This window comes from Podarcis raffonei, chromosome 4 (assembly GCF_027172205.1).
Source record: "Podarcis raffonei isolate rPodRaf1 chromosome 4, rPodRaf1.pri, whole genome shotgun sequence".
Lineage (NCBI taxonomy): Eukaryota > Metazoa > Chordata > Lepidosauria > Squamata > Lacertidae > Podarcis > Podarcis raffonei.
In genome coordinates this window covers 35358470-35383813 of record NC_070605.1, presented here as the reverse complement: position 1 = coordinate 35383813, position 25344 = coordinate 35358470, and the positions used below count along the sequence as shown (strand labels likewise).

General features: G+C 41.0%; 3 protein-coding genes across 7 annotated transcripts in view; 2 read left to right on the top strand and 1 right to left on the bottom strand.

Moving 5' to 3' along the window:
• The window catches only part of CMSS1 (cms1 ribosomal small subunit homolog), a 177394-nt gene extending 164144 nt beyond the window's left edge, over nucleotides 1-13250 (top strand). For all 4 annotated transcript variants that reach the window (XM_053386181.1, XM_053386183.1, XM_053386182.1 and 1 more), the window contains 8 exons: nucleotides 1192-1275; nucleotides 4384-4513; nucleotides 5684-5743; nucleotides 6713-6815; nucleotides 8047-8107; nucleotides 8935-9022; nucleotides 10006-10094; nucleotides 13030-13250. In XM_053386181.1, the coding sequence (XP_053242156.1) occupies nucleotides 1192-1275; nucleotides 4384-4513; nucleotides 5684-5743; nucleotides 6713-6815; nucleotides 8047-8107; nucleotides 8935-9022; nucleotides 10006-10094; nucleotides 13030-13113 (699 nt within the window). In that variant the 3' untranslated portion in view covers nucleotides 13114-13250. The remainder of the gene's footprint in view (nucleotides 1-1191; nucleotides 1276-4383; nucleotides 4514-5683; nucleotides 5744-6712; nucleotides 6816-8046; nucleotides 8108-8934; nucleotides 9023-10005; nucleotides 10095-13029) is intronic.
• A 99-nt stretch (nucleotides 13251-13349) lies between these two features.
• Nucleotides 13350-20907, top strand: LOC128412807 (cell cycle control protein 50C-like). Of its 2 annotated transcripts, XM_053386179.1 has the most exons (7): nucleotides 13350-14778; nucleotides 15882-15992; nucleotides 16996-17097; nucleotides 17512-17602; nucleotides 17865-18005; nucleotides 19164-19373; nucleotides 20214-20907. In XM_053386179.1, exons 1-7 carry the CDS (start codon nucleotides 14578-14580, stop codon nucleotides 20396-20398), a joined length of 1041 nt encoding a protein of 346 aa, XP_053242154.1. In that variant the 5' UTR covers nucleotides 13350-14577; the 3' UTR covers nucleotides 20399-20907. The 2 variants fall into 2 exon arrangements, with proteins under 2 accessions (XP_053242154.1, XP_053242155.1); XM_053386180.1 differs by lacking the exon at nucleotides 17865-18005.
• Nucleotides 20908-22428: 1521 nt separating this feature from the next.
• DCBLD2 (discoidin, CUB and LCCL domain containing 2) overlaps nucleotides 22429-25344 on the bottom strand; it is a 33080-nt gene continuing 30164 nt past the window's right edge. Inside the window, exon 15 of the mRNA XM_053386176.1 lies at nucleotides 22429-24887. Within this exon, the coding sequence (XP_053242151.1) occupies nucleotides 24844-24887 (44 nt within the window). The 3' untranslated portion in view covers nucleotides 22429-24843. The remainder of the gene's footprint in view (nucleotides 24888-25344) is intronic.

Sequence of the window (25344 nt, the reverse complement as noted above, 5' to 3'; positions counted from 1 at the left end):
GGACAGTGTTCTCGAAGTTATGAGCATGAGTTTGACCAAACTGCGGGAGGCAGTGGAAGACAGGAGTGCCTGGCGTGCTCTGGTCCATGGGGTCACGAAGAGCCGGACACGACTAAACGACAAAGGATTGTCCAAGGAGTTTTATAGCGATTCTCCACCAGTCCCAAAGTTGGGTGGAAGACCTCTTCCTCTGGAAGAAGAAAAGCAGACAGGGTTGTCATTGAAGGCACTTGGAGCACCAGTGGGAAGTGGCACCTAACAGGGTATGCTTGTCCCATGTAGCCTTTCCCTTGGAAAAGATGGCTGGGTGGAACATTCAGTGCTGCTTCTGGAAGACACCTCACCTTCAGGCAGCAAGGCCTAACAGTGCATGCTTCAAACACACCTCTGGCCTTTTTCTCTGGAAGTGCAGGCCAGGTGAGGAGGGCTCTGCCAACAAATTGTTGGTTCCCAATAACCATATACACATCACTTCTCCATGTTGCTGCTGTGGGTCAGATAAATTGCTTTATTCCATTGCAGATCGCTTCTAGTCATTGTGACCCTTCTTGGCCTAAAATTAAGCGGAAATTGTGAAGGGTAGAGTCAGATACTCTTAAACTGGCAGGGTGCAGAAACAGATTTTCAATATGTTCCTTTAAATGTACATCCCCACAAAAAAACAACAACAGTCATGTGATGTTTGGTAAGGCACAGGACATGATTATACATTGAGAAAAGGTCGTTAGCAAACAGTGCAGCAACAATCACTTTCTGAGTGCATTTTTCTTTTTCACATTATATAATTAATGCCAAGTTTTTTAAATTTTCTGTTGTGTTTAAAGCATGCACTTAACCAGCTGTAAATTCCATATCTACAATGGATAGGGTTCATTCATTATGTAACATGAAGCCAGTAGTTATTTGTTTGTTAAATGGTAAACCTGCCCTATTCCTGTTGTTAGTTCCAGCTTATCTCCAGCTGCAGTATGCTTTTGATTTCTTCCACGGCCAGGCTGATTTGGACAGATCGAGCATGATCCAGAATCTTTTCATTTTTGGCAGATCCTGGCAGCCGAGACATGTGCTTAATTCCCACACACCGGCTCAGTTGTGTTTCTAAAGTGTTTTTAATGATGATGTAACTCAGCCCAAATGCTCAGCTTCTTTTCCTTCTTTCTTTCTTACCCTGCCCACCTTCCCCACCCGCAGGCTACAGAATGTTTCCTTGGTGCAGAAAAAGAGGACTCTGCGGATAAAAACGAAAGTGAAGCAAAGCGAAAGAGAAGAAGAAAGGTATTGACTCCTAACTGACATTGCAACATAGCAGCATAACTGCTTCTCTGGAGGCTGTTATAAAATGCTTCAGAATTGTTATGAGACAACACAAAACAAATGACTTTTTAAAAGCTTTGAAGTTTATCCCCACACCTTACCCTTTTAGTTCTGAGGGTTATTTTTCAGTCACTGAAAATCATTTCATTCAAGAAAACTCCATCCTTGTTTTATCTTACTCCACTAATATATTTGAGCTAAATCCCTGTTCAATATACAACTGAGTAATTCAGTGTAGAGAAGTATTTTTTGCCTATCACCCCAATCTCCACAGCAGTTTCAGGGGTTCCAGGCGCTTATCCCAGGGTCTCTGTTTCCTTTAGTACAATGAGGCACAACAGAGACTATGGTGTCTTTCGGATATATGGGCATTACATTCCAAGAGCCTCCTGTTTCTCCCATTGTGGCAACCTCCAATTCAAACTGTCAGTCCACATTAAAACAGTAAAATTATTGGTAAAAACAGTTCAATACAATAATTTTAAACATTTTTTTAAAATTAAAGCAAGTGATATCTGGGTAGGTTTGTCTAAACAAAAATGAATACAAGAAGAGTACAGTGAAGGGACATGCCTTATTTGTATCATGTAAGGTTTGGTTTAAAAAACAACACGAATAGCCATGAAATATATTTGAAGTGAAAACAGACATTGCAACATTAAACTTGTTACAAAAATGCTAATAAATCAAATCTCTTGTTCAAACCACTAGGGATAACTGTCTGCAGGTTATAAATCCAACATACTCCCATTGAGAAGGTAAAACATTAGGATCTTGTCCTTTCTGAGTTGATATATGGGTGTGCTCAGTTGCCAAAAACTCCCAACTTCTCAGATATAAGATTGTATTCCAAAAAAAAAGCTGAGTTAATGCAGCATCAGGCTTTTAAGTTCTATTATTACTCTTTTCACTTATGCATTATCTTAAAGCTCTACTAATTTGTTGCACATACCAACACGGACGTAGTATCTTTACTCTTGATTCAACAGGCAGGTGCAAGATACCCAAATTCTGTACCAGGAGTCGCATGTCAAAGACCTACCAAGCTGAACTCAGCCTGCCAACCATGTCTGGAAGTCCACATGGGATAAAATAAGCTTCCTGTTTGTGTTACCTTCCTGGGAATCCAAAAAAACAGGAGGTGTCAGGCACCTAGGCCTTCTATCTGATCCAACAGAGCTCTTCTTAGGTTCTTTCATAGAATTGTAGACAGGGACCCTGAGGATCATCTAGTCCAGGGGTCAGCAAACTTTTTCAGGAGGGGGCCGGTCCACAGTCCCTCAGACCTTGTGGGGGGCCAGACCCACCCCTTCCCGAAAGGACCCCTCTGCCGCCACTCATGCTGCAGCCGCCAACACCGCCTTGTCTTCGGCAGCGTCATCATTGTCCTCTGCCTCGGCCAATGGTCTGCAGGGCACAGAGCCCATGCTGCTGGCCTGGGCGGCGGAGGCAGCCTCCCCGCCGCCGTCACTTCCTCCTGCTCGGCTCTTGGCCATACGTGGCCGCCTCAGCAGGAAGGAAGGGGCGTCGCCCAGAGGCGTCTGCAGCTTCGGATTGGCTGTGGGAGCTTCCTGAGGCCAATCCGAAGCCGTGCCAACATCGCCGCCCGCCCAGAGGCATCCGCAGCTTCAGATTGGCAGCAGGAGCTTCCTGCAGCCAATCCAAAGCCACGCCAGCATTGCGGAAGTCAGTCCCTGCACGGCGGGGCCTCTGTGCCGCGCAGGGACTGACTGAGCGGGTGGCAGGGCCCACAAGCCCAGTGAGCCGCATCCAGCCCCCGGACCTTAGTTTGCCGACCCCTGATCTAGTCCAACCCATTGCAATGCAGGAATATGCAGCTGTCCCATATGGGGATTGAACCTGCGACCTTGGCATAATCAGCACCACACTCTAACCACTCTATCCTGAGCTATCCAGGCTGTCTTAAACAGGCACTGGGTTCAGTTGTCATACCTGAATAGATATTCACAAGCTCTTCTGCAAGGATGTAATATCCATGTTAAAAAAATGTTCCACCATTGGAAGGTTTTTGTTTTGGAGACTGACATCACACCTCATTTTTGGTGCTTTCCAGAGCAATATTTGTAGCATTATAGCACTGAATCCCAGAATGAACAAGCTGTAAGGAAATAAGTGTGGCATGGATATCACAGCAAACGTCTCTGTGTCCCCACCTCCAATTCTTTCTTTTTAAAAAGCCTTTTGCTCTTTAGCATCTGGAATGAATTAGAAGCAAAATAATAAAACTTCCTGCGTGAAGAACGTTTCCTCCCACAGCTCTTTGAAGGAAGGGAATATATTCAGGTGTCCTTGTTCTTACCGTTATGGAATTTCTTGTTAATATCAGCATCACCCTCCAGAGTACCATTATTTTCCTGAAGGAATTGAGTGACTCAATGAATGATGTAATAGGGCCATGAAATAGTGCTCTTTCCCCCCACCTCCCGGCTTTAAGTGAAGTGAGTCCCATTGATCTTTGTCAGATTCTTATCTGCTTATGTATGCTATGTTAAACAAATGCAAAAGATCACTCTGAAAATTGCCCAGGAGACAATCTCTGCCCTTAAAGGAAAATTTTTATTTGTTGAATTAGAAAATGTAAGCATGGATGGTGCTATGGTCTTGAAGGCACAACAGTTCAGCTGTCCCTTTCTGCTTAGAGTTTTTTTTAATGCTTGTTTGGGAAAATCCCATAGAAACTTGATGAACAGCTGAGCAGAGATTTGGGGGATGGTTGAGAGAAATATGGATAAAAGCCTCCCATTTGATGTGACTCCACATTCTTCAGGCCACTGCAGAAGCTATATGCATGAGCAAATATGTTAAAGCTGTTTAAACGTGCTAAAAAAGCAACAGCTTTTAGATAGCTTTTGCCATATCCATCTAAAGTATTCTAGACTGAATCCTGGTGTCTTAATCCATGTAGGCTACATAAGATGTCCCACATGTAAGGTTTTTGAAGACCTGTTGTTTTCAGACTAGAAAAAGAATAGAAAACAGTGTATTATCAGTAAGAGTGGTGAAGATGGAATCACTGTGCTGAATGTGCCTCTTCTTCTGTTTCTTTAGAAGAAAATTTCTGATATTCTTTCAAAATCATCTCCAAAACCAGGAGTACCTGAAGACCTACAGAAACTTCTTAAGGAACATTTTTGTGCTAAACGTTCAGTGATTGAATTAGAAGAATTACAGTTGCCAGGTAATGAAATATATTAGATAATGAAGGATATTATAAAAGATGCACCAACAGAAAGAACAATAGGAATGTTAGTTTGTAACACAACTGTGGCCTGGTTCATTCATGCTAAACCGTGCTGCAACATTTAATTCTGATCCCAGCCAAGCAATGTAACTATGATTTATTAAATATAGTTAAAGGTCAGTCATTAACCAAGGTTTGTTCTTGGTAAACCTTTGCTAACATTAACCATACTTTAGTGTGATATGCAAACCCAGAGCACCTCCTTAACTATGGTTAAGGAGTGATCACCACCCAAAAGCTACAGAGCCGCAAGTGAAGAGCAACAGAATATTCAAACCAAACTCAAGTGTCTGCTATGCTCACTGGTGCTATCCTGCGACATCATAAACCAAGGTTTAAGTGATTGTCTGCCAGGCACCTCACCTTTAACAAAGGTTTAATAATCTCTTTTTATGTAAAGTGCCCTGGAAGCATGGCTGAGTGTAAATTCCTAAAGACAAATACCTAAATAAAATAAAACACATTGAAAGAAATGGAACTGTGTATGATAGAGTGGGGGAGATGTTTTGGATCTCTAGCTGCTAACGAAAGTCAGCAATAACATACTTGTGTAAGCAGCAGGATTTCGTGTATCGCTTTGTAAGCCCCTAGCTCCTGGAGATACAGAAAGTATAGGATTTGCTGTTCTAGGCTGAGCCAGGGTTTGGTGTGGGTTGCAGGACAGGAACTGTTCTGTATAGTTGAACTGTGCAGTTTTGTGGTATTGGTTAATGATTCAGCTCTTGAAGGAGAAAGCTGCAAACATTCCGCAGCATGCACAGCTGGTTAAGCAAAGCTATGTTTAAGGATAAATTAGGAGTGGGCTGTATGGCGAGATGATTTTAGAAGGAATCTGGGTTGGGCTCAGTGCTTTTTTTCAGGGGGTACTCAAGGATACACAGTACCAGCACCTATTTTTCTAGGGGGAAAACACTGGTTGGGCTAAATGTTGTTCCCATCATTTAGCTAATCCGCTTTAAAGCTTCTTGTTATTAGCTGTTTGTGCTTGTGAAACTCTGCCTTTCCAAAGAGCACTTTACATGGCTTTTGGCAAAAGAGCTTTCCTGGAAGATTTAATCAAAGGTCTTAGTTTTAGCACCAAGCAACAATATTCTCTTGCGGTTTCAGATGCCTGTTTCCTCCCTGCAAATGACCTCACCCACAGTTTTTCTTCCTACCTGAAAGAAAGTGAGTAGCTCATTGGTCTGAAGGTGTTGTGTGCATATAACTCTCATGCCCATTATTTTCCTTAAAGGATTATAATCAAATTTAGATTTCCATTATTAGTCTATATAAAAATGTTTCTTATTCTACTGTCTGTTTTCTGTATAGATGCATTACCTTAACGTAGTTAGATTATGTTTGTTTTGGTCCTTTAAACAGAATTGGTTATTTTCTTAATGTTCAGCAACAAACTTGCTTGCTTTAGGTACTTGGTGATGGTTGACAATAAAAATTTTGATGATTAAAAAGACAAGAATACATACACATTTACTCATTGCAGTCCAGTTATCAACAATTATCAATTTGTGCTAGAAATCATCACATTTCTCCCCAGATTCTGAACTGGTATGAACAGTGTTTGGAAGGGTTTTAAAACCAAGCTCTCATACTTGAAAATATCTAACGGAGCCCTTGTGCCAGATAGAGTTATAGAAAAATGGAGTATACATACAAATCACAAAAACAAAAAATACTTGAATAATATACAATGATATATTGTGGTCATAAAACTGGTGCAATATTTAGTTCTATAATATTTACTATATTTAGCTTTATGTGTGTTTTTTTTAATATAAAGAGTAAGGTGGAACTTAATCTGTAGCGTTTCTTTTATACACACGTACACACAGAGATATAAAGAGATCAAAACAATATTATGCTATGGTCATTTGGGAGATGGGACAGCTTGGCCAGTGTCTCTTGACATTTTAGGTGGTCTTGCTTGGCCATGCTGTTTGATGCTCACCTACCTGCCTGGAGTGATTAGCTTTGGAAATTTATTTATTACAATGTGGCTTTTACAAAAGTCAAATAAACTTAAAAGTTTGCCTACCTGCCAGTAGGCACGTAAGCACCACCATGTTCTCGTGCAATTAGTCATTGCTGTACATTTTGCATAACTGCTCCTGCGGCATGTCATCTTCCCCACTGCAGTCTGCCCCAAATGGGCGAAGCTCCGTAAAAACCACATGGAGAAGAAGTCGGTGGTGATGATGATAATCTGCAGCTCTGCTCTTCGCTGTCTGGAACTCATCAAGTATGTCGTTAAGCGATGTAATAGAAGCTGGCACCCCTTTCTGAGGTTTTGTCTGAAACCACGGAATCACAGGCAAAACCCGGGCACTGTCTGTCCTCTGCTAGCCTACAAAGTCGCAGATGTATTTGCTCAGGCAGCTTCCCTACACTGGTAGCTTCCTTGCCTAACCCTAGCATGAATATTTCAAGTCCAAAATAACATTTTGCATTTTTTAAAAGCATCTTAACTTGTTGCATATGGTGTTTTGTTAGTTCTGGGAAGCATTAGTCTCCATCAAATGGATTGGGATGCTACAAATGTATTGCACCAGTACCACTTCCACTCCTTCCTTGGTTGGTTTGGTTTTATATGTGTGGTTTTATTAAAGGGAAGGGGAAGAATGATAAACCACCAAGGAGGACAGAGGTCATTTTAATAGGTGTGTACAGAATAAATTACAACAGATGGGGGGTTTTTTTGGTCCCCCCCCCCCCCCCGCGTAAGGTGCACTTTCTGAATTTCCCAATTTTTCATAATAGCCGGAACCTATACTAGTTTAGAATATTTGTTCATATATCCCAATATTGGATGTTCTGATAGGCAGCAGCTCTTAAAAGTCTCACACAGAGAGAGGTCTTTTACATTACTTGCTACTTCAGATGAAGCTACTTGTATTTTTAGATAAAAGCATTGCTTTACCATAGCTCTACCACCGAGCTATGGTCCCTCTCCCCATATTTTTTAGTAAAAGGTACATCCTTCTCCCTTCTTGCATAAGTTTATCCGGATTTGAATCCTGAGCATTCTCATTCTTCAAGCAGAAATCATGTCAGTGGCCAGGAAGTCTGACACCATTAGTGAAGGTACAAGACTGCTACCACCTAGAACAGAGGTGGGGAACTTGTGGCATTCCAGATATTGCTGGACTCTCAGTTCCCACCATCCCTGTCTATTGGTCTCACTAGCAGGGGCTGATGGGAGTTGGAGTCCAACAACTTCTGGAGATCCATAATTTTGCCAGCCTCCCCAAGACAGAGAGAGAGAGAGGTAAAACAAAAACCTGAACGTGTGTCTCATGTTGTAGGCTGGAGTTCAGCAGGCATTCCCCAGGGCTGGAAACACTGAGGATAATTACACTTTAATAAACTTTCCCTTGGTGCATTCATTCTTTTTGTACTTGAAATACATCAGTTCCTGTCCTCGTTTTCTTTTCAGTTCCATTTTTCTTTTTTAAAAGTATATTCTGTTCTAGGTCAATGGCAGCATTCAAAGGAGATGGCAAGGTGATGAAGATGTTTGCAAAACACATAAAGGTAAGCGTGGTTGAGAGATATGAGTTTATTTTTAATAACTATTTTCTGTTCACTTGCCCTTTGGGTGTCTCAAAGCTCTACTAACCACCTCCACCTCCCCCTTCCACCAATTACTAGTCTGCTAAGAGATCAGCAAACAGGGGATACTAGCCTCTTGGGCTAGTGAAAAAGAGAAAGGCTTCTACCATGCAGGGAAGAGGAAGAGGGAAAGATCACTCTAGCTCCCTCTGCTTGCCTTCTTTTTTTAATACTCCTCCTGGAGGAAAAGCCTTTCCTACTTCATCTAGCACAGAAACCAAGTGGTATGGCAGAGAAGGGATGTAACAATCCCTTTAGCAAAATGGCTAAATACAGAGTGTAGTTGCCTTCATGTGCTGTGTCCAGTAAGTATATTCCCCCTGCTTAGTCCTAAACAAGTTACTGCAAATTCAGTCTGGTGCTAACTTTATAAAGTCAAGTACATTATGCATGTTAACTTCATACAGATGTACATTTCTTAGTTCCACAGAAGCATACTGATTTTTCAGTTGCTTGTAGGTGGTGATGGAAAAACGTCCATTATGGAAAAAGGTGGAAGCATTGAATAGCGCATTACAAGAAAACAAACACTGTTTATAGTTAGTGGGGTTTAGCTGCTTTCCTTTTCCCCTTGAAAAGTTTCCCACTTAGCTTCCTTTTCTTTTCCATGGAGTAATGCAAAACGTCCGTTAGTCTAGAGATTTCTTCAGACGTCTTTTAAATATTTGAGAAGGAACTGGAAATGTATATAGTTGTTCTCTCTCCCGCCTCCTGCAAATGCTACGTTTTTCTTTGTTTCCATCAAACAGATACAAGAGCAGGTGAAGATGCTGGAGAAAGCGGTCATCCATGTGGGCGTTGGGACACCTGGAAGGATCAAAGCACTCTTAGAGCAAGGTAAGGCTGTGTTGCAGTAATGAAAACAGAGCGTTCCCCCACCCCTAAGAATGGTTTCATGAGTCTGTATATTTGATCATCTGTGGCAGGCCTTGTTTGCATGCCACAATAAGCCAAGAATCTGTGCTTAATAAACAATGGTTATGCACAAGCTGCATACAGATGCACACAGCCCAGTCGCTTCCCCTTCACTCATCCCTTCGTACAAATGGGTAAGCAAACTGGGAAGGGAATAGCTTACACCTACACAGTGCGCATAGCATAGTCAGACTGCGATGGAGATCTTTGCCTGTGCTATAAAGGCATCAGGTTGAGCTTTCCTGGGAAGACCATTCCACAAATGGGGTTGTCACCAAAAAGGCCTTTTCACTTGTCATCTGCTCCCCCAGCTTCAGAGGAGGGTCTCCAGAGTTGATCTCGGTGTGTACGGGAAGGTTTGTGTTATAGAAGGGGGTACCATTGTTGCTCGTGCTCACCTTTTCTGCAGTTTAAAGCAGGAATTTGTACAATGGAGGGGCTGGAGTGTGCAACCCTGCGGCTTCTACCCAGTCTCTTAACAATGGTTGAGCAAGAGCCAGCATTACATCATTTTCATAATGCTGCTTATGACACATCGCTTTGGGAATTTGAACAGAAAAGTAGTTTATAAATAATAAATCATCAGCGTAATAAAAGCACAGTTCTTGCGTTTTTATGAAGTAGAAGTTTGGGGAATTACTTGCTGGCACATACTTGGGATTAGCATGCCAGTGGCCGTTCTGCTTTTGAGTTTAGCTATTGAATAGGCACAGGACTGATTTCATAGCCAGAAACTTGCAGCAGGGATCTTTCTTTATTGTCCACTAACCAAGAAGGGCAGGACTCAATATGCAAAGACTAGCTGCCTGGGGATTGATTGGGCAGCAAAGAATTTTAAAAGCCCAGTATCATTTTGATAATGCACTTGTCACGCTACTAACAAATGTCTCTTACTATCTCCTCAGATGGTCTTAGCATGACATCCTTGAAGTATGTCATCTTGGACTGGAATTGGAGAGATCAGAAGTTAAGAAGATTAATTGACATCCCTGAGGTACCAAGCAATAATATTTAACAAGTAAAAGCCTGTGTGGTGTCTTACATTCTTCTATTTTGCATTCTAGAAATGCAAGGGGAAAAGGGACTTTTTACACAAACACATACCATAATTTTAGTTTTCTAATCCAAGGCTTAAGAGATACCTGCTGGGCCATTGCACACATTATGTGGGGAACATGGGCTTGTCACTACATGGGTCAGCTGGTCTTTACATGGTGCTGTGGTGCTGAAGGGCTCTGTCTAACTGAAGCAGGAGAGGAAGTATATTCAGTAATGTCTTGGGCTGCCTCTCTCTTCAGGCTCTGTGGCATGCTTACCTTTCCTGCTGTGATTCTCTTTAACACCTCAAGCCTACATTCATTTTCATTAAAGTCAAGTTCCATTTATTTCTCTGACACCTCCTTTCAAATAAGCTATGTAGGAAAGCAGCAGCATAAGCAAGTCCTCCTGCTGCTTTCAAAAAGTTCCAGACCGTAGGATTTTCAAATAGAGTGTCTAACAACAACAACAACAACAATCCGTTAGAGGTAAGCCTGGAGAACAGAACAAAAATTCTTCTAGCAGATTTCACATACGTACTTTGTTAACTCCTGCCCTCTACCTAAGGAGGACAAAGCAATTTGATATTTAACACTTACACTTACCTTCTTTTGAAAAAACACAATTCCATAATAGGGCAAATCATCTGATCCTGTAAAGTGAATATATGATCATAATCTGGTAGCTTAGTGGGGGAAATTGTACTTTTAAGGCTGTACTCCCAAGCAAACTTTTCCCCCTTTATTACATTTGAAATTTTAAAAAGTACAGTTGAAAAGTAAAAAATACTGTACAAAACTGTGACATGCAACTGCATAGATGTATATACAAGCATCACATGATTTATACCTATTTTCTCCTGTGCTGCTGAAACCAAAATTAAAGATTGTCTTGATTAGAATACGATTATATCCCACTAAAACAGTCCAAAGCATACTTAACTTGGTATTAATCCCTCGGGTATGTTTAGGGTTGGGATGTGAGTGAACTGTGCTGATTGCTATACCTTGTAATTTATGGCAAACACTGTTCTGTTCAGTGGTGCCCCGCAAGACGAATGCCTCGCAAGACGGAAAACTCGCTAGACGACAGAGTTTTCCATTTTGGAGGTGCTTCGCAAAACGAAATTCCTATGGGCTTGCTTCGCAAGACGAAAATGTCTTGCGAGTTCCTGCAGGGGTTTTTCCCTCCCCCCTTTTTCTAAGCCGCTTATCCGCTTGTCCGCTAAGCCGCTAAAAGCCGCTAATAGCGCTAATAGTGCTAATCCGCTAATCCGTCAATGGGCTTGCTTCGCAAGACGAAAAAACCGCTAGACGAAGAGACTCGCAGAATGGATTCTTTTCGTCTTGCGAGGCACCACTGTATATGCTATCAAACCAGCAGGCACTTAGCTACATCCTCGGTCAGACAATGCCCTTTAATACATGGAAGCAGCATTTGCAGTAATGATACACCAAGAACCATAGGATGCATGAGATGCCCTCTGGTGCAGCGAATCCATTCTATCACACTTTTCACAAGCTGGTTAACAAACCAGGAAAGGGCAAGCTTTGTGTTATGTCTGACTATTTGGGAATGTGGTGTATTTGACCCTAATAATCCAGGATTGCTAGCCCTCTTTAAATGTTCACTTATAATTCCTGTTCAATTATTGTTATTATTTTTTAAAAAGCCAAAATCTTGGATTTAGAAGTAGTATTCAGCTTTTCCCTTCCTGGTTTCTTTACTCGCTTATGTGCAGTGAAAAATGAAGCAGAAACAATCAGGATCAATGCACTAGCAAGCAATCTATGCACAGTATGGTTGATTAACCCAAGGATAATTGTTATGTGTGAATGTGGCCAGGGCCTCTTTTGCACTAAATGTGTTGCGTTTGACCTTTCCACTCTTAAGCCTTGTTTTACCAAGCTGTTGAAAATGCCACAATATAGTAAGCCCATTGGTTTTCTCAATGTTCAGAAAAGTCAACTACTAAAGATTGCAATGAATTTCCATAACTGAAGCAAGAAGGTGCCCCCTTGTGGCATTTTTCAATGTGAAATTATTACAGTAGCAGCTGATGCAGCTGGCAAAATGACTAATATGCACATGAGTTTTATTGAATTTGCTTTCCAGCCAAAATGCTTGTAATTGAAGCATCATTTACTGTCAGTTACCCCGATGACCTTTCAAACAGGTATAGGTTAACACTTCCCTGCAGACCAGCTCAAGATTTTTTAATTTTTACTAGTCTGCTTAGCCTCCCACATGCAGACAGTGTTGCCCAGGCTGACTTGAGCGGTGGATCTGACAAACTCCTAGTGCAGAAGGAACTGTTAACTGCCATGGGCAAGCGACAAGCTGCAAGTTTGCAGGCATGTTTCTTAACCAATGGTGTTTCATAAGTACATGTTCCATGGGGGGAGTGTTGTGCCAGTATTAAAAATAAGAGAAGTATAAGGTATCAGCTGGCTGGAGTAAGTGAGTTTGTGAGAGAGACAGCACAATAAATGTTTGCATGGGGGTCTTGCAGTAACCTTCAAGGGTGGCCCAGAACATTTTGCCACTGTAGGCAAAATGCCCTGCTGCTCCCCCACAGATCCTGGCCCTCTCCCTGACAACACCATTGTGCCCAGGTTGCCTCTGGCCCAGCCACTGCAACTGTACCCTAAATCTGCAGCTGCACTTGCACTGCCACTATGATGCAGTGGCAGCAGTGGGGGCGTGGCTTTTGTGGTGAGCACAGTGGTGGTGCTGCAGTGGTGGCACAGGTGAAGCTGCAGTGGGGCTGACAACTGCTGGGGTTGGGAGGAATGGGCAGATTAGCCTCCTGAGGCAAAGTTCTTCACCTCGCTTCATGGAAGCGTCGGCCTTGGTAACCTTAATCCTCTAATGTTTTATTTTTTCTTCAGATAAGGAAAGAAACCATTGAACTTCTGGAAATGGGACTGATCAAACTGTGCAGAGAGGGCTCTGTGAAAGTGGGACTCTTTTAGATATAATGTTTGCCCTTCAATTCAACTCATCCTTCAGTCTGCCCAAGTTGAGGCTGCTTTTTAATTCTGAAATGCATATAGTAGAAACCCTTTTGTCACCCTTAATTATTTTGCAATAAAGCCAGCTTTTGTATGGAGTCCTCTACTGAAATGTTCACGTATAATGATATGAAATCGAAAGTCAACACAGATTTTTCCACCAGCACATTAAGTAACTGTTAACTCAAAAGATTTACTCAAAAGTATAAGCTAGTGGGTAAGAGACTGTGTCATGGGGAATCTCATTTCAGCAACAAGCTCACTAGGAATCCTTGGATGAGCCTCCAGACCAGTTTGGGTGTACATATCTCAGCTTAATAAGCTGCAGTTTAGAAATAATAGTGCCAGCTTGCTTTAAAGAGCAGTTACAATGATTAACATGATACATGTGTACAAAACACTCAAGGAAATATATAAATTTTTACTGTTAATAATGATGATAGTATTGTCTCCTGAGCTTTTCTTCTGCAGCTCTGCATATCAATACAGTTCAGTTTTCTGGAAGAAGTAACCTCCAATAGATCATCTGTACTGTGGCAGAACCATGGCTAAAGTATTTCCAAAATATGCTTAAAGATCAGTGCCAGTGATCATAAATTGTCAATGTATAGGGATAACTACCCCTCTTGTTTTTCTTCAGGGGAACTCCCCTGTGTTACTAATATCATTACCATAGGTCGTTGTAATCTGGAATCTGCCACTGTGAATTCAAAGCATCAGGTAGCAAACTCTCGTTCTTATGGCAGATATGTAGACCAGGAAACTTGTAGCAAAATGGATGCTACTTGTGAGTAGGATGCTTAATTGACCCCAGAAAAAAATGCAGAACTGGTGTAACCATTGTCTATCACTCGATTCTCACCCTACTTGTTATTAGCAAAATCTGCCCTTTTACCTCAGTTTCAATGCAGCTTTGGAATCTGTGAAGGCGGGGAGAAAGGGAAGCCTTAAATTGTGTCAGTCGGTACAATTTATATGCTGAAAATCATTGGTCGTCACAAAAACACAATCAAGTCAGCTAATAAATTTGACAGACAGAAAATCTGAGGAGTAATGTACCACCCTGCGTGCAGGATTTCCAAATAGACCAATGCAGATGATCCTACTAAATTGTGTCCTAAGCTGTGTGGAACAACAGTAACAGCTAAAAGGGTGGCAGCCTTGTGCAAGAAGCAGTGGCAGGTGCAGGAACCTAGCAGATGTGAGTCAGGTTAAAGTACACCAGCAGGAGGATGGCACAGGCTGGCTAAAGGTGATTATGACAATAAAGTACAAGGAGGGCGTTATTCCCAATCAAATGGATCAAGTTAATAAGTAATTCCAGGAAGTTACCAAGGTTCTTAAAAATGCTAAGTAGATAGCACCAGATGAAAAATACCTTACGGTACGACACAAAGGCCAACCAAAGATTTGTCCAGCATCAACATGAATAAAAAGAGCACCGTTTCACCAAACCGTCCATCGAGATGCCCTGATAATACTGCATATAAACAACAGAGGCTCCCAGCCTGGAAGCCCCAGCTGACCCCAGAGCTCATCCTCCCAAGTTTCTTTATCATTAGCCTCTTCTGCCTTGTGATGGGAATTGTACTTCTGTTGGCTGCGACAAGAGTCAAAGAAATAAAGGTTTGTTTTCATTGTGTGCTAGAAAGCATGCACTGCAATATTGGTAGACTGTAAAATAGAAATTTACAATGTATTTATTTTGTTTTCTTTAATTTTCATAACATTTGTATTTGATGTCCTCATTAATCCTAACACCATAAAATAAACATTTTGATGCAATCCCAAAAGTGGAAGTACTGACCTTGGCTCCCAGAGACCTGACTTCAATACCCACTTTGGCTATTAAGTTCTTTATTTCTTTAGCAAAGGAGTCAATAATGTAAGTAGTCTATATTGGTGAGCATTGTAACACCCAGGGAGTGAAGGAGTGATCTGAGGCTAGACTTAAAAGCATTACACTGGTATGAGAAGCTTAAGTAAATGAATGGATAGAATATCTGAACTGGCTTTTGGACCAACAGGTCTACCATTGTCTAGAGAAGTTGGGAAGGGTAGACCCTCCAGACTATTTAACAGTTAAGCATTCTGAAGAGACTACAGATGGACCTAGCAATGGTCTTGTTTAAATTGTATCTGTAGGCCAGCTGCCTTTGAGACCATTGGTGGAAAGGTGAGTTATAAATATTTCAAATACAATATTGGGGTGCCATTAGACAAGCTTCCAGGCCTGTTCTCCACAGGGTTTTTTTTTTACTCTTTTAAGGGTTGTGTTTGTTGGTTGGTTGGTTGGTTGGTTGAATTGTTGTGTTTTTAAATGCTGTAATCTACTCTGAGATGTTCTGGTGAAGAATGGATCAGAAGTACTATTAACCACAATAAGTGGCAAGCTTCTCTTACAGAATAGATGTAATTAAAAACACATGATTGCATACACTTTAAAAGTGGGATGCAACTAAATAGAAATAGTATTTGCCAGTGGAAGATGCTTGGACTTTGAAGAACTTTAGGGGGAAGGATGTTCCAAAGGGGTTATTCAGGACATGTCTTGGCATGTCATTGCTGTCTTAGCTTGAAAGCTCCTGTGAGGCCATTTAGTTGACCACATTTGACCATCTCATGGAAATCTGCAAAGGCCAAACTGTAAAGCCTTTAAAGCTAGGAGATCTTGTTCTCCTTTTGCAATGATGACAATAACTTGGCCTGTTTCTTTCGTTTCTTGGCAGATTAATTATTCTGAGATATGCTCACATTGTTCAAAGCTGCGTGAAAACTCATCAAACTGGGAGAAGGAATGCCTGTGTTTCACCAACTTCACACTTCAGGAAAGCATGCAGGTAAGTGATTGTGGAAAAGTGAATAATAGGTTGGGTTTTTTTAATAAGCAACACAAGAGCAGAATTAAAATTAACTACAGGCGGAAAGGAAAATGTTACCTACCAAACCTCAAATATTTTAAGGCTGTTGAATAAAGAAAAATACATTGATCCTAAGGAAACCAGAATGATTTTGAAGTAAACGTTTTGAAATGTTTAAAACATTTTTTGAGCGTTTAGCTGCGTTAAACACTTTTATACAGTAATTTCAATGGGAGTGTGTTAAGCACATGCATAATTCTCACTGTAAAATCAATGGAACCTCAGTGTTTCAATTATTGGCTGGGTTGCACCCTATGGTACTTTTAGCATCTATCCAATTTTAAGCAATTTTAGTGTGTTAGCTCTTGTCATTCAATGACTAGGGCTACAACCATTAGCGTAGCGTGACCAGATACAAAAAGAGGACATTTGTCATGCAGGCCACACCTGTCAAATTTTCCTTTTCTGTTACAGGTGCAGTAGCCCTGTCTTCTTTTGCATCTGGCACCCTACCTTAGGGATTGATTCCCATATCCCTGCCCATCTCTCAGGAGCTTATCCTTCAGTTTATTCAATCAATACTGAATTCAGCAGCTGAGGATGTGAACTGCCTCTGTGGAAATAATGTCAGGCAATCAGAGCAGCCTGTCTATGCTGTTTTGACTGATTTCACGAGCGCATCAAGCAATGAACATTAGAGGAAGACCTTGTGGAGTAATTGGAAGAGATCATTTTCATTTATTGCTAGCCTTACTGCACAAACCAATAAAGTAACAATTTAGGCTTGTCTCTTGGGCTTAGTGATTTGGAGTCACACCAGTTCTTGCCCATCAAAGGTCTCTAGGGCTTTTGATGGCACTTAGATCTTGGACATTCAAATTACTGTCCCCCTTCATATTGGCTATTGTCAATAGTTTGCCAGATTTAGCTTTGAAACTCATTTTTTAATTCCTACATGTTATCCCTTTAAAAAAAATTGCAGGGTGATATCTTCATGTACTACGGATTGCATAATTTTTATCAGAACCATCGTCGCTATGTCCTTTCCAGAAGTGATGCACAACTATTGGGTCGGAAGGCAAACGTAAGGTGGTTTGAAATTCTTTTAGTACTTCTGATGTTTGGTTTTTTTAATCACATGATGCCATTTTAAGGGTAGTAATTCTTAATATATTATTGACCAGAAAGAAGTCTAGCTGGTTCAGGAATGTTGTGCTTGTCATTCATTGTCTGGACTTTGTAATGTTATGCTGAGTGAGGTGGGCAATGTAAACATTCGAGAGGGAGAGTCATTTGCCAACTGTAAGCAGCCACAATAGGAAATACACTCCCTGGCATGGTGTGACAGTCTTTCCCCATTGATTTTTCATCACCAGATAAAAGTCGTGTCCTTTTCAGAACACATTTCCTGCTGTTTATGAATAGCTGCATTGTTTAACATTATGGCTTGATTTTTCAGAGAAATGTGCTCCTAATTGCATTATGGTTTTGAATACAGATTCAGAACAGCAATTGTGCACCTTTTGCAACTTATGAAAATGGGACACCTATAGCTCCATGTGGTGCAATTGCAAACAGCATGTTCAATGGTGAGTGCTACATGCATCTGATAATATTTACCTGAATATGCAGTCTTCATTATCTATTCGAACTGCAGCAAATTAAGATTTCCCTCTATGTGATAGAAATGTAAGACTGTCATCACACAGCCCCCATTGGAGGTTTTTTAATGTCGTGCTTTAAATGTATAGTTTGGATGTGACCATATTCTCTTAGATCAGCTAAAATAGTCAAATTACAAGCATTCAATACTGACTTAGCATTAAATCACTGTTTCTAATTTCCATACAGACACAATACAGCTGTTCTACTATCCTGCTTCTGTAAAGACTGTCAAAGTCCCACTTCTGAAGCAAGGGAATGCCTGGTGGACAGATAAAAATGTGAAATTTCACAATCCATCTGCACACAACTTGTCTTCTGCATTTGATGGTAAGAATGATCCCATTAGCTGAAAGGTAGTTCTTCTGTTTTTGAAATGCAGCTAATGGGCTTTCTAAAATTTTCCCTGCAGGCCTCCCTTATGTGGTCCTTGGAAATCTTTCCTGACTACTTTTATCACTAGCTCTGCTTCAGGCCTAAGTGTTTTTTCCTGGCTGGAATGTGCCTTTGAACTTTGATCATGCTTTTGAGGTTTAATCAATTGCTTTGAGGTTTTCCCCCACAATCAAGTGTTATATAATTTTTATTAAATTAAACAAACAAGTAAATGCCTCTTGCTTGTCTGGATGGAGGACAGAAGAAACTAACCTGCTGTAGAAATGTGAATCATTCACTTGTTGCTCTGCCTGTTTGCCTGTGGCCTCACCCACTACTGGCAAGTGGCCCCTGGAAGGTTGCCCCGGAGAGAAAGTGGCCCTTGGAAGGTTTCCCCATCCCTGATGTAATGTAACCCAACACGTCTACCTTTTCTCAAGGCCAATGCATCAGATTTTTTCCACCAGGGCCGAGCACCTGGGACACCACCACAAAATGATGTGCCCTTTCCTTCCCAGAACGTGTGCCCATTTGCAGTGCACTTTCGCTTTAAACATGGTTAAAGAAGTGTCTCAATATTGATGTTAACCACACTTAAATTTCCCGCTTCAACTGCGGTCAGGACCAGGGCCAATGGGTGCAAATCTGCTCCACCTTATATGCATACTGGATAAGCAACTTTATTGAAGCTACATTCCTGGTATGTTGCTTGATTTACAAGGCAATCCTGCATGCCCCTCTGAACAGTGGGACATACTCCTTCATAAGTGTGTCTGTGATGGCTGCATATAACTCAGTACTCACTTACTAGGGAGTAAGACCCTTTGTTTAGACTACTTAGGTCAGACTTCCTGAACCTTGGACCTTCCAAGTGTTGTTGGACTCTAGGTCCCGTCTGCCACAGCCAGCCTGGTCAGTGGTCAAGAATGAAGAGAACAATTGTCCAAAACATCTTGAGAGCACCATATCGGTGAAGGCTGAGGCATGCTTACCCACTAGTGAGACTAAGGTTAGACTATAAGAAATATATAGAAGTAGGGGTAGCTGGTTCACCTATAGCTATTCATTTTTCTCGCTCTCGCTCTCGCTCTCCCCCCCCCCAATCTATCTCAGGCACAGCAAGACCACCTTACTGGCAAAAACCAGTATATTTATTAGATGAAGCAAACCAAGAGAACAATGGCTACACAAATGAAGACTTTATCATCTGGATGCGTGTATCAGCCTTTCCTACATTCAAGAATCTTTACCGTCGCCTGAGTCGCATCAGGCAGTTTGCAAATGGGCTCCCAGCAGGGACGTACGGGCTACAAATATCCTATAGTATCCTTTCTGTGTGGGTTTGTGTCATGTTTTATACTCTGCACGTTTTAGCTTTTAGACCAGGCCTGTGGTCAGGGCGCAGCCTGACTCCCTCCTCTGGCAATCCGCACAGAATTTTGCTTAACGGTTGCCATTAATTTGATTTTAATTAATTTTTATAATGAAATGTTTTTAGAATGTTGGATTATTTGATTGTTGTTAGCCGCCCTGAGCCTGGCTTCGGCCGGGGAGGGCGGGATATAAATAAAATTTATTATTATTATTATTATTATTATTATTATTATTATTATTATTATTAGCTATGTGGGTTATAATTGGCAGATTTTCTGTAGACGGTGAGGGTAATAGCCAGAACGCTACCTGGCAGGCTAATAATGCATGCAGTTCATCGTGAAATGTAGCTGAGTTCTGAGGAGAGCTTCTGCTTGTCACTTGGGCGGAGAAAACATACAGTGGGCTAATGCAGATCTCTGTTTGTCTAGCTCAGTCTTCCCCAACCTGGTACTCTACAGATGTTTTAGACTGTAGCTCTCATTATCCCTGACCATTGGCCATGGCTGCTGAAGCAGATGGGAGTTCCAATTCAAAACTTCTGTAGAGCACCCCACTAGAAAAGGCTGATAATAGTGGTAGTGTCCCATGAATAGAAGATGTGTATTACAACAAGGAGAGTAAACTGTGAAAAACTACATATATTCCTTTTAAATATGCCTATTGCATTGTAGGTGCTAAAAAAAAAATCATGGATCTAATCCTGTTAGCAATACCTAACCCTTTGGCATCTTTTAATACTCATGTATGCTCCAAACTGTTAATAAAACTTTAACATCATCCTGTCAGATTTCCCAGTTTCAAAGTTCAAAGGAGAAAAGCAGGTGGTCTTCTCAACAGTAACATGGAGCGGTGGAAGAAATCCTTTTCTGGGAATAGCGTACACAGTTACTGGTGCAGTGACTCTGCTGGCAAGTTGTATCCTTACAGTAGCTCACTTGAAATCCAGGAAAAACCCCAACAAGGGACTATAGGACGATTCCCTTTACTTGATAAAAAGTTAATAGTACTTGTGCCCTGCCAAGCCAGAGACCAGAAATGAGAGATACCTAAATTTCCTTCCTGATTCTCAGCACACCATCATCTGCCCTTAAACCAGGACTCCAAAAGACAGTTTTGGATTTTGGAACCTTGTTTAAAGGCAAATGGTTTGCTAAAATCACTCTGCAGATGGCGCCCGGATGCAGTGGCAAACCATGGTTTACGCAGAACACAGGCGGAAGTTTAGAAACAGTAATATTCGAAGGAAGGAGTCTGTGAAGTCTCGCCTCACGCAGCAATGGGCTGAGTTCCTGTCTGAATTCATCTAGTACTTAGTATAATGAATGCTTGGCTAGGAAGTGCGCCAGTACATTTGGTCTGATGAATGTTTACAGCAAGGTTAAAAGTTCACCCAAGTTCTCAGGTAACAGCCATGTGGATCCCTGGCCTCTTGCACATCCTCTGCAGCAGTGACTCTGTTCCCGAAAGTGTCATAGGCAGAACAGCAATGTAGAGTTTAAAAAGGAAGAAGCTGTCAGTGTAAGTAGTGTTACACATGAATCTGCTCATTAAAATGTCTATTTCCATTAGTTCATCTTTCGTATTGAAAAGCTCTTTACCGAAATTATATACAGCTTTCCCAAATACTGGCCTCTGAGAGATTAAAGAGTGATTTATTTCGCAGCATGCAGTGGCATTTATACACTTCAGGAGATAAAGCAATAAATGGCACCACAGCCAGCTGCCACCAGGGGGGAATTTTAAAAAGCGCCAGGCAATATCAAGTTAGAATTAAAGCAAAAAAGTTGCAGTTAAATCCCTCTTGTTAAGAAATGCTCTGTGGATTTTAATGACAAGGAAGTATTAATGACAAGGAAGGAGACATGCTGGGTTTTCTTGGTGCAAAGTTGTGGGGCTTTAGCTCCACGTGCACTGTGCATTCTTAGTCTTGTGCTATATAATTCTCAGCATAGTGGTTAAGGAGTGCGAAAGCAGAGCTGCTAGATCCATTATGAACCAGTAACCTGTCGCCCAGTAGCCAGCCAAATGCTTCCAAGAAGCCCCATGAAGACAACAGCCCCCCACACTATGCTATTTGTGATCAACTCCTGCCCAGAAACCAATGTCCCCACTGTGGAAGGATGTGTGGGTCCAGAATTGACCTCCACAGGCACTTACGGACTCATTGTTAAGACCATGTTCATGGAAGACAATCTTACTCGGCTATGAGTGAACGCCAAAGAAGATGATTTGCCAAACTAGCAACAGGTATTTAGAGAAATACTGCCTCTGAACCTGGGGCTTCTATTTAGGTGACCATCACTATATAGAGCTAATCTCAGTAGATTTATCTAAACATATGGCTATCAGCATACAGTGGTACCTCTGGCTACAAACTTAATTCGTTCCGGAGGTCCGTTCTTAACCTGAGGTACCACTTTAGCTAATGGGGCCTCCTGTTGCGGCCGGCGCACAATTTCTGTTCTTATTCTGAAGCTAAGTTCTTAACCCAAGGTACTACTTCCGGGTTAGCAGAGTCTGTAACCCGAGGTACCACTGTATTTTATGGCAGTGAATTATGTAAATTAGGCGTTCTGTGAAGATGTACTTAACAGAACTCATCTGTCTTGTACCATCGTTCCAGTATTAATCAAGGGGGGGGGAATGGTTCACTAAGATAACTCCTTTCAAAAATTATCAGCGCTCTTTTAACGGTGTGCTATCAAGACAGATGGGGTAGAACAGAACAAGCCTGTTTGCACAAGTAAGCAATAGGACTGGGCTGCTCTGAATCATCTGAACAATATGTAAGTCTGTTGTGTTGTGTCTTACCTGCTTATTGCCACTGAGGTTCTCATGTCCACAAACAGTACCAAGATAAAATCAGGACTGTTCTATTTGCCGAACAGAAAGTGCTTGTCAAAATGTAGCTGTAACTGACTCTCCATCAGCTGGGATATTCAGCGACATTAAGCTCCAAAATGGAATCTGCTTACTTTTTTCCCTGTACAAGAATCATGAGTTCCACATTGTGCATTTTATTAAAAGGTTTTAACACATACATTAAAAAATTGCTATTCATATTATCTAAATTCTAGCAACATATACAGAGTGACTACAGAACATGCTGAGGTAAGGAAGTACATTCTAGGAAAACAGCCACTTATTTGCACCCATCTCACCTGCACTAACCGAGTGACCCCTCTGTATACCTTGAGACAATACCAACAGTGAGCCTAAACCCCAAAACACGTGTGTGGATACTTGCCTGTGCTGTGTGTCTTACATTCAGGAATCAATAAGTTAGTACCTAAAATACAGGGCAGTAAGTCAAGAAAGCTGTTTTCATCTAATTGGCCATTTAATTTTGATACATTCAATTGCTCACACCATTCCTTTTATACTGTTGTAATATTTTATGTGCTGGCAAGCTTAAATCTGCAACATACAGTGGAGGTGGACTTGCTTGTACTAAGGTTTGTGGGTTTGGATACCTGCAAGACTTCAAACTAAGCATATACACTTTTGTGCACAATTCCAGTAACAGGCAGCTTTGAAAAACAGCCCTACCGTGGCTTTTGGTAGTCTCTTGTATGTACACTTGTCAATTTTTGTAAGAAACATCACACATACACAATTCTATACTTTGGCGTGGTACGAATACACCAAGCCACTCTAACTGGTGCAACATTCAAGTTAAAACACTCAGAGTGCAACCCCTATAACATGTTTAATCAGAAATAAGCCCCTTCAGTTCACTGGGCTTACAACTAGGGAAGTGGGTACAAGATTGCTGCCTGGTTTTCCTTTAAAGATAGCTACCATCTGTTTAGAATCTGAGCAGAAAATACGTTTCTAAGAAGAATTTTTAGTAGCTAGGAAAGCTAGGTTGTGTTCTATTCCACTAGGCATTTGAAAATCAGCTAGGATTATTTTCCTGTTGCTTTTCTGCCATTAATTTTAGAGTTTGACATAGTTTACTTTGCTATTCGTAATGTGGCATTTGGTGCACTGCCTTGTAACATATGTAGAAGAGTGATTTATAAATACTGTCAATAAATAAAGGTAATAGTTTTTAATTCTGTTTACAAGTAGTTGTTTGCTTGATGTGCGCCACTGAATCCAACTGCAATCTCAGGTTTTTGAAGAATTTGGGCTTCTGATTCCGATTTGTAACCAAGAAGTGATTTATAGCCATTTATAACCAAGCTAAGGAACTATGTTTTGACTGGCAAGCTGCACGAGTGCTACCATCTGAACTTAAAAGAGTTAATCCCTTGAATTTTACTTCCAGAAATGAATCACCTTTTGGCAATGGCGGGAGGTGGAAATCACTCTGTTGCAAATGTGCTATTTCTACAGCATGGTTTTCAAAGATGTAGATATGTAAGAGTAGGACAGCTGAGTCTAGAGACCCTAACAGAGATAGACAATGACACGATTAGGGTGTCATATATTCAACACAGATTTCGTTGAATCCAACCTGGCAGATATGCACCCATATCCATTGGACCAAACGAAGCAAGAAATTATAGACTAGGCCATAGAATAGAGTCTACATATACACATATTCTGAAAGTTTTCTTAGGCCACACATTTAGCCTCGGTGTACCGTAGTTTACAGAATAAAAATAAGTTATGTTATCACTTTTATAAATAAACAAAATATAAATGGAACAAAGCACAAGAGCGAACCAGCATGCCATACTGTTGAAACTAAGTATTGGACTAAGGCTGCTGCTCTCGAGCTGTTGTGGGCTTCAGTCCCAGCTATAGCGTGGTCCTCAACATCCGAAGGGGCCCCAGGCTAGAGAAAGCTGGGCTAAGGAGTACTAACTACATTTAAGAGTTGTGATTGTCATGATTTACCTTTCCAGCCAGCTACATTGAGATATATTGTGCATTCAACAATACAGACCACAAGAAAAATAGAAATGGGCAGTATCCAATACAGTTCAAGTGGATTTTGGCTTCCTTACCCTTTAACCCCCTGCCACTTTCCCTCTCTCTGAAGAAGATTTGGTGTCTGTGCAGAGGAGGAGAGGAAGGGAGAAAATCTCATTCTGCAAGTGGACAATCTGCTGCTAGCAGACGAACACAACGGGATAACACCCAATATTCTTTTGAACTATATGTTCATAATGAAGTCCATAAAACTGGGCTATTGCGTATAGAGGGGGATATCACATTTATCTGTTCTACATCATCACTACAGTGCTGTTATAATACAATAAAAACAAAGCATTCTTTTCATGTCGCCCTAATGTGCTTTGTAAAAAATATATACACATTTAAAGCATGGCCAAAGGGAGACTGGCTTGTAGGTTATACAGCTATGCTTTCAGCAATTCTCATTGTGCACAAAAGTTACTAACTGGTTTCAAGTATATAAACCTTGGAAAAATAATCCCACTAGGAGTTAGAAGCTGAAATACCTTTAGTCCCGAATGAAATGGTATGATAATTTTGAACTTGAAGAATCTAGGGGTGAAAAAAATATTTTTTATGCAATACATAGTAGATCAAATGCCAATACTTCAAACATTGCTATATTTCAATCTAATCGCCATCTCACATTCAGAAGGCTCCATGACATCAATGCATATATGCATTTTCTTAAGGCAAATACCTACAATCATATTGGGAAAACCAAGCTTTTCATCTATGCATGTAAAGACACCCTGATTTACATTAAAAACCTACATGCAATGATGCCAGTGTGCTTATATTTTACAGAAGTGAATTTATCCTTCCCTCCTTAAAAATATCCCTTCCTTTAATCTAAATAAAATATTTTATCTGCTGTTTGAGGCCATCATTGGAGGGCTTTGGGGTATTTTTTTTTAGAAATTACAGTTTTAGTTGAGCCAAGGATTCCCAGTAAGGCCCTTTTTAGCCCTGTAACAAATTTTAGCAAATGTATCATCTTTAGGGAATT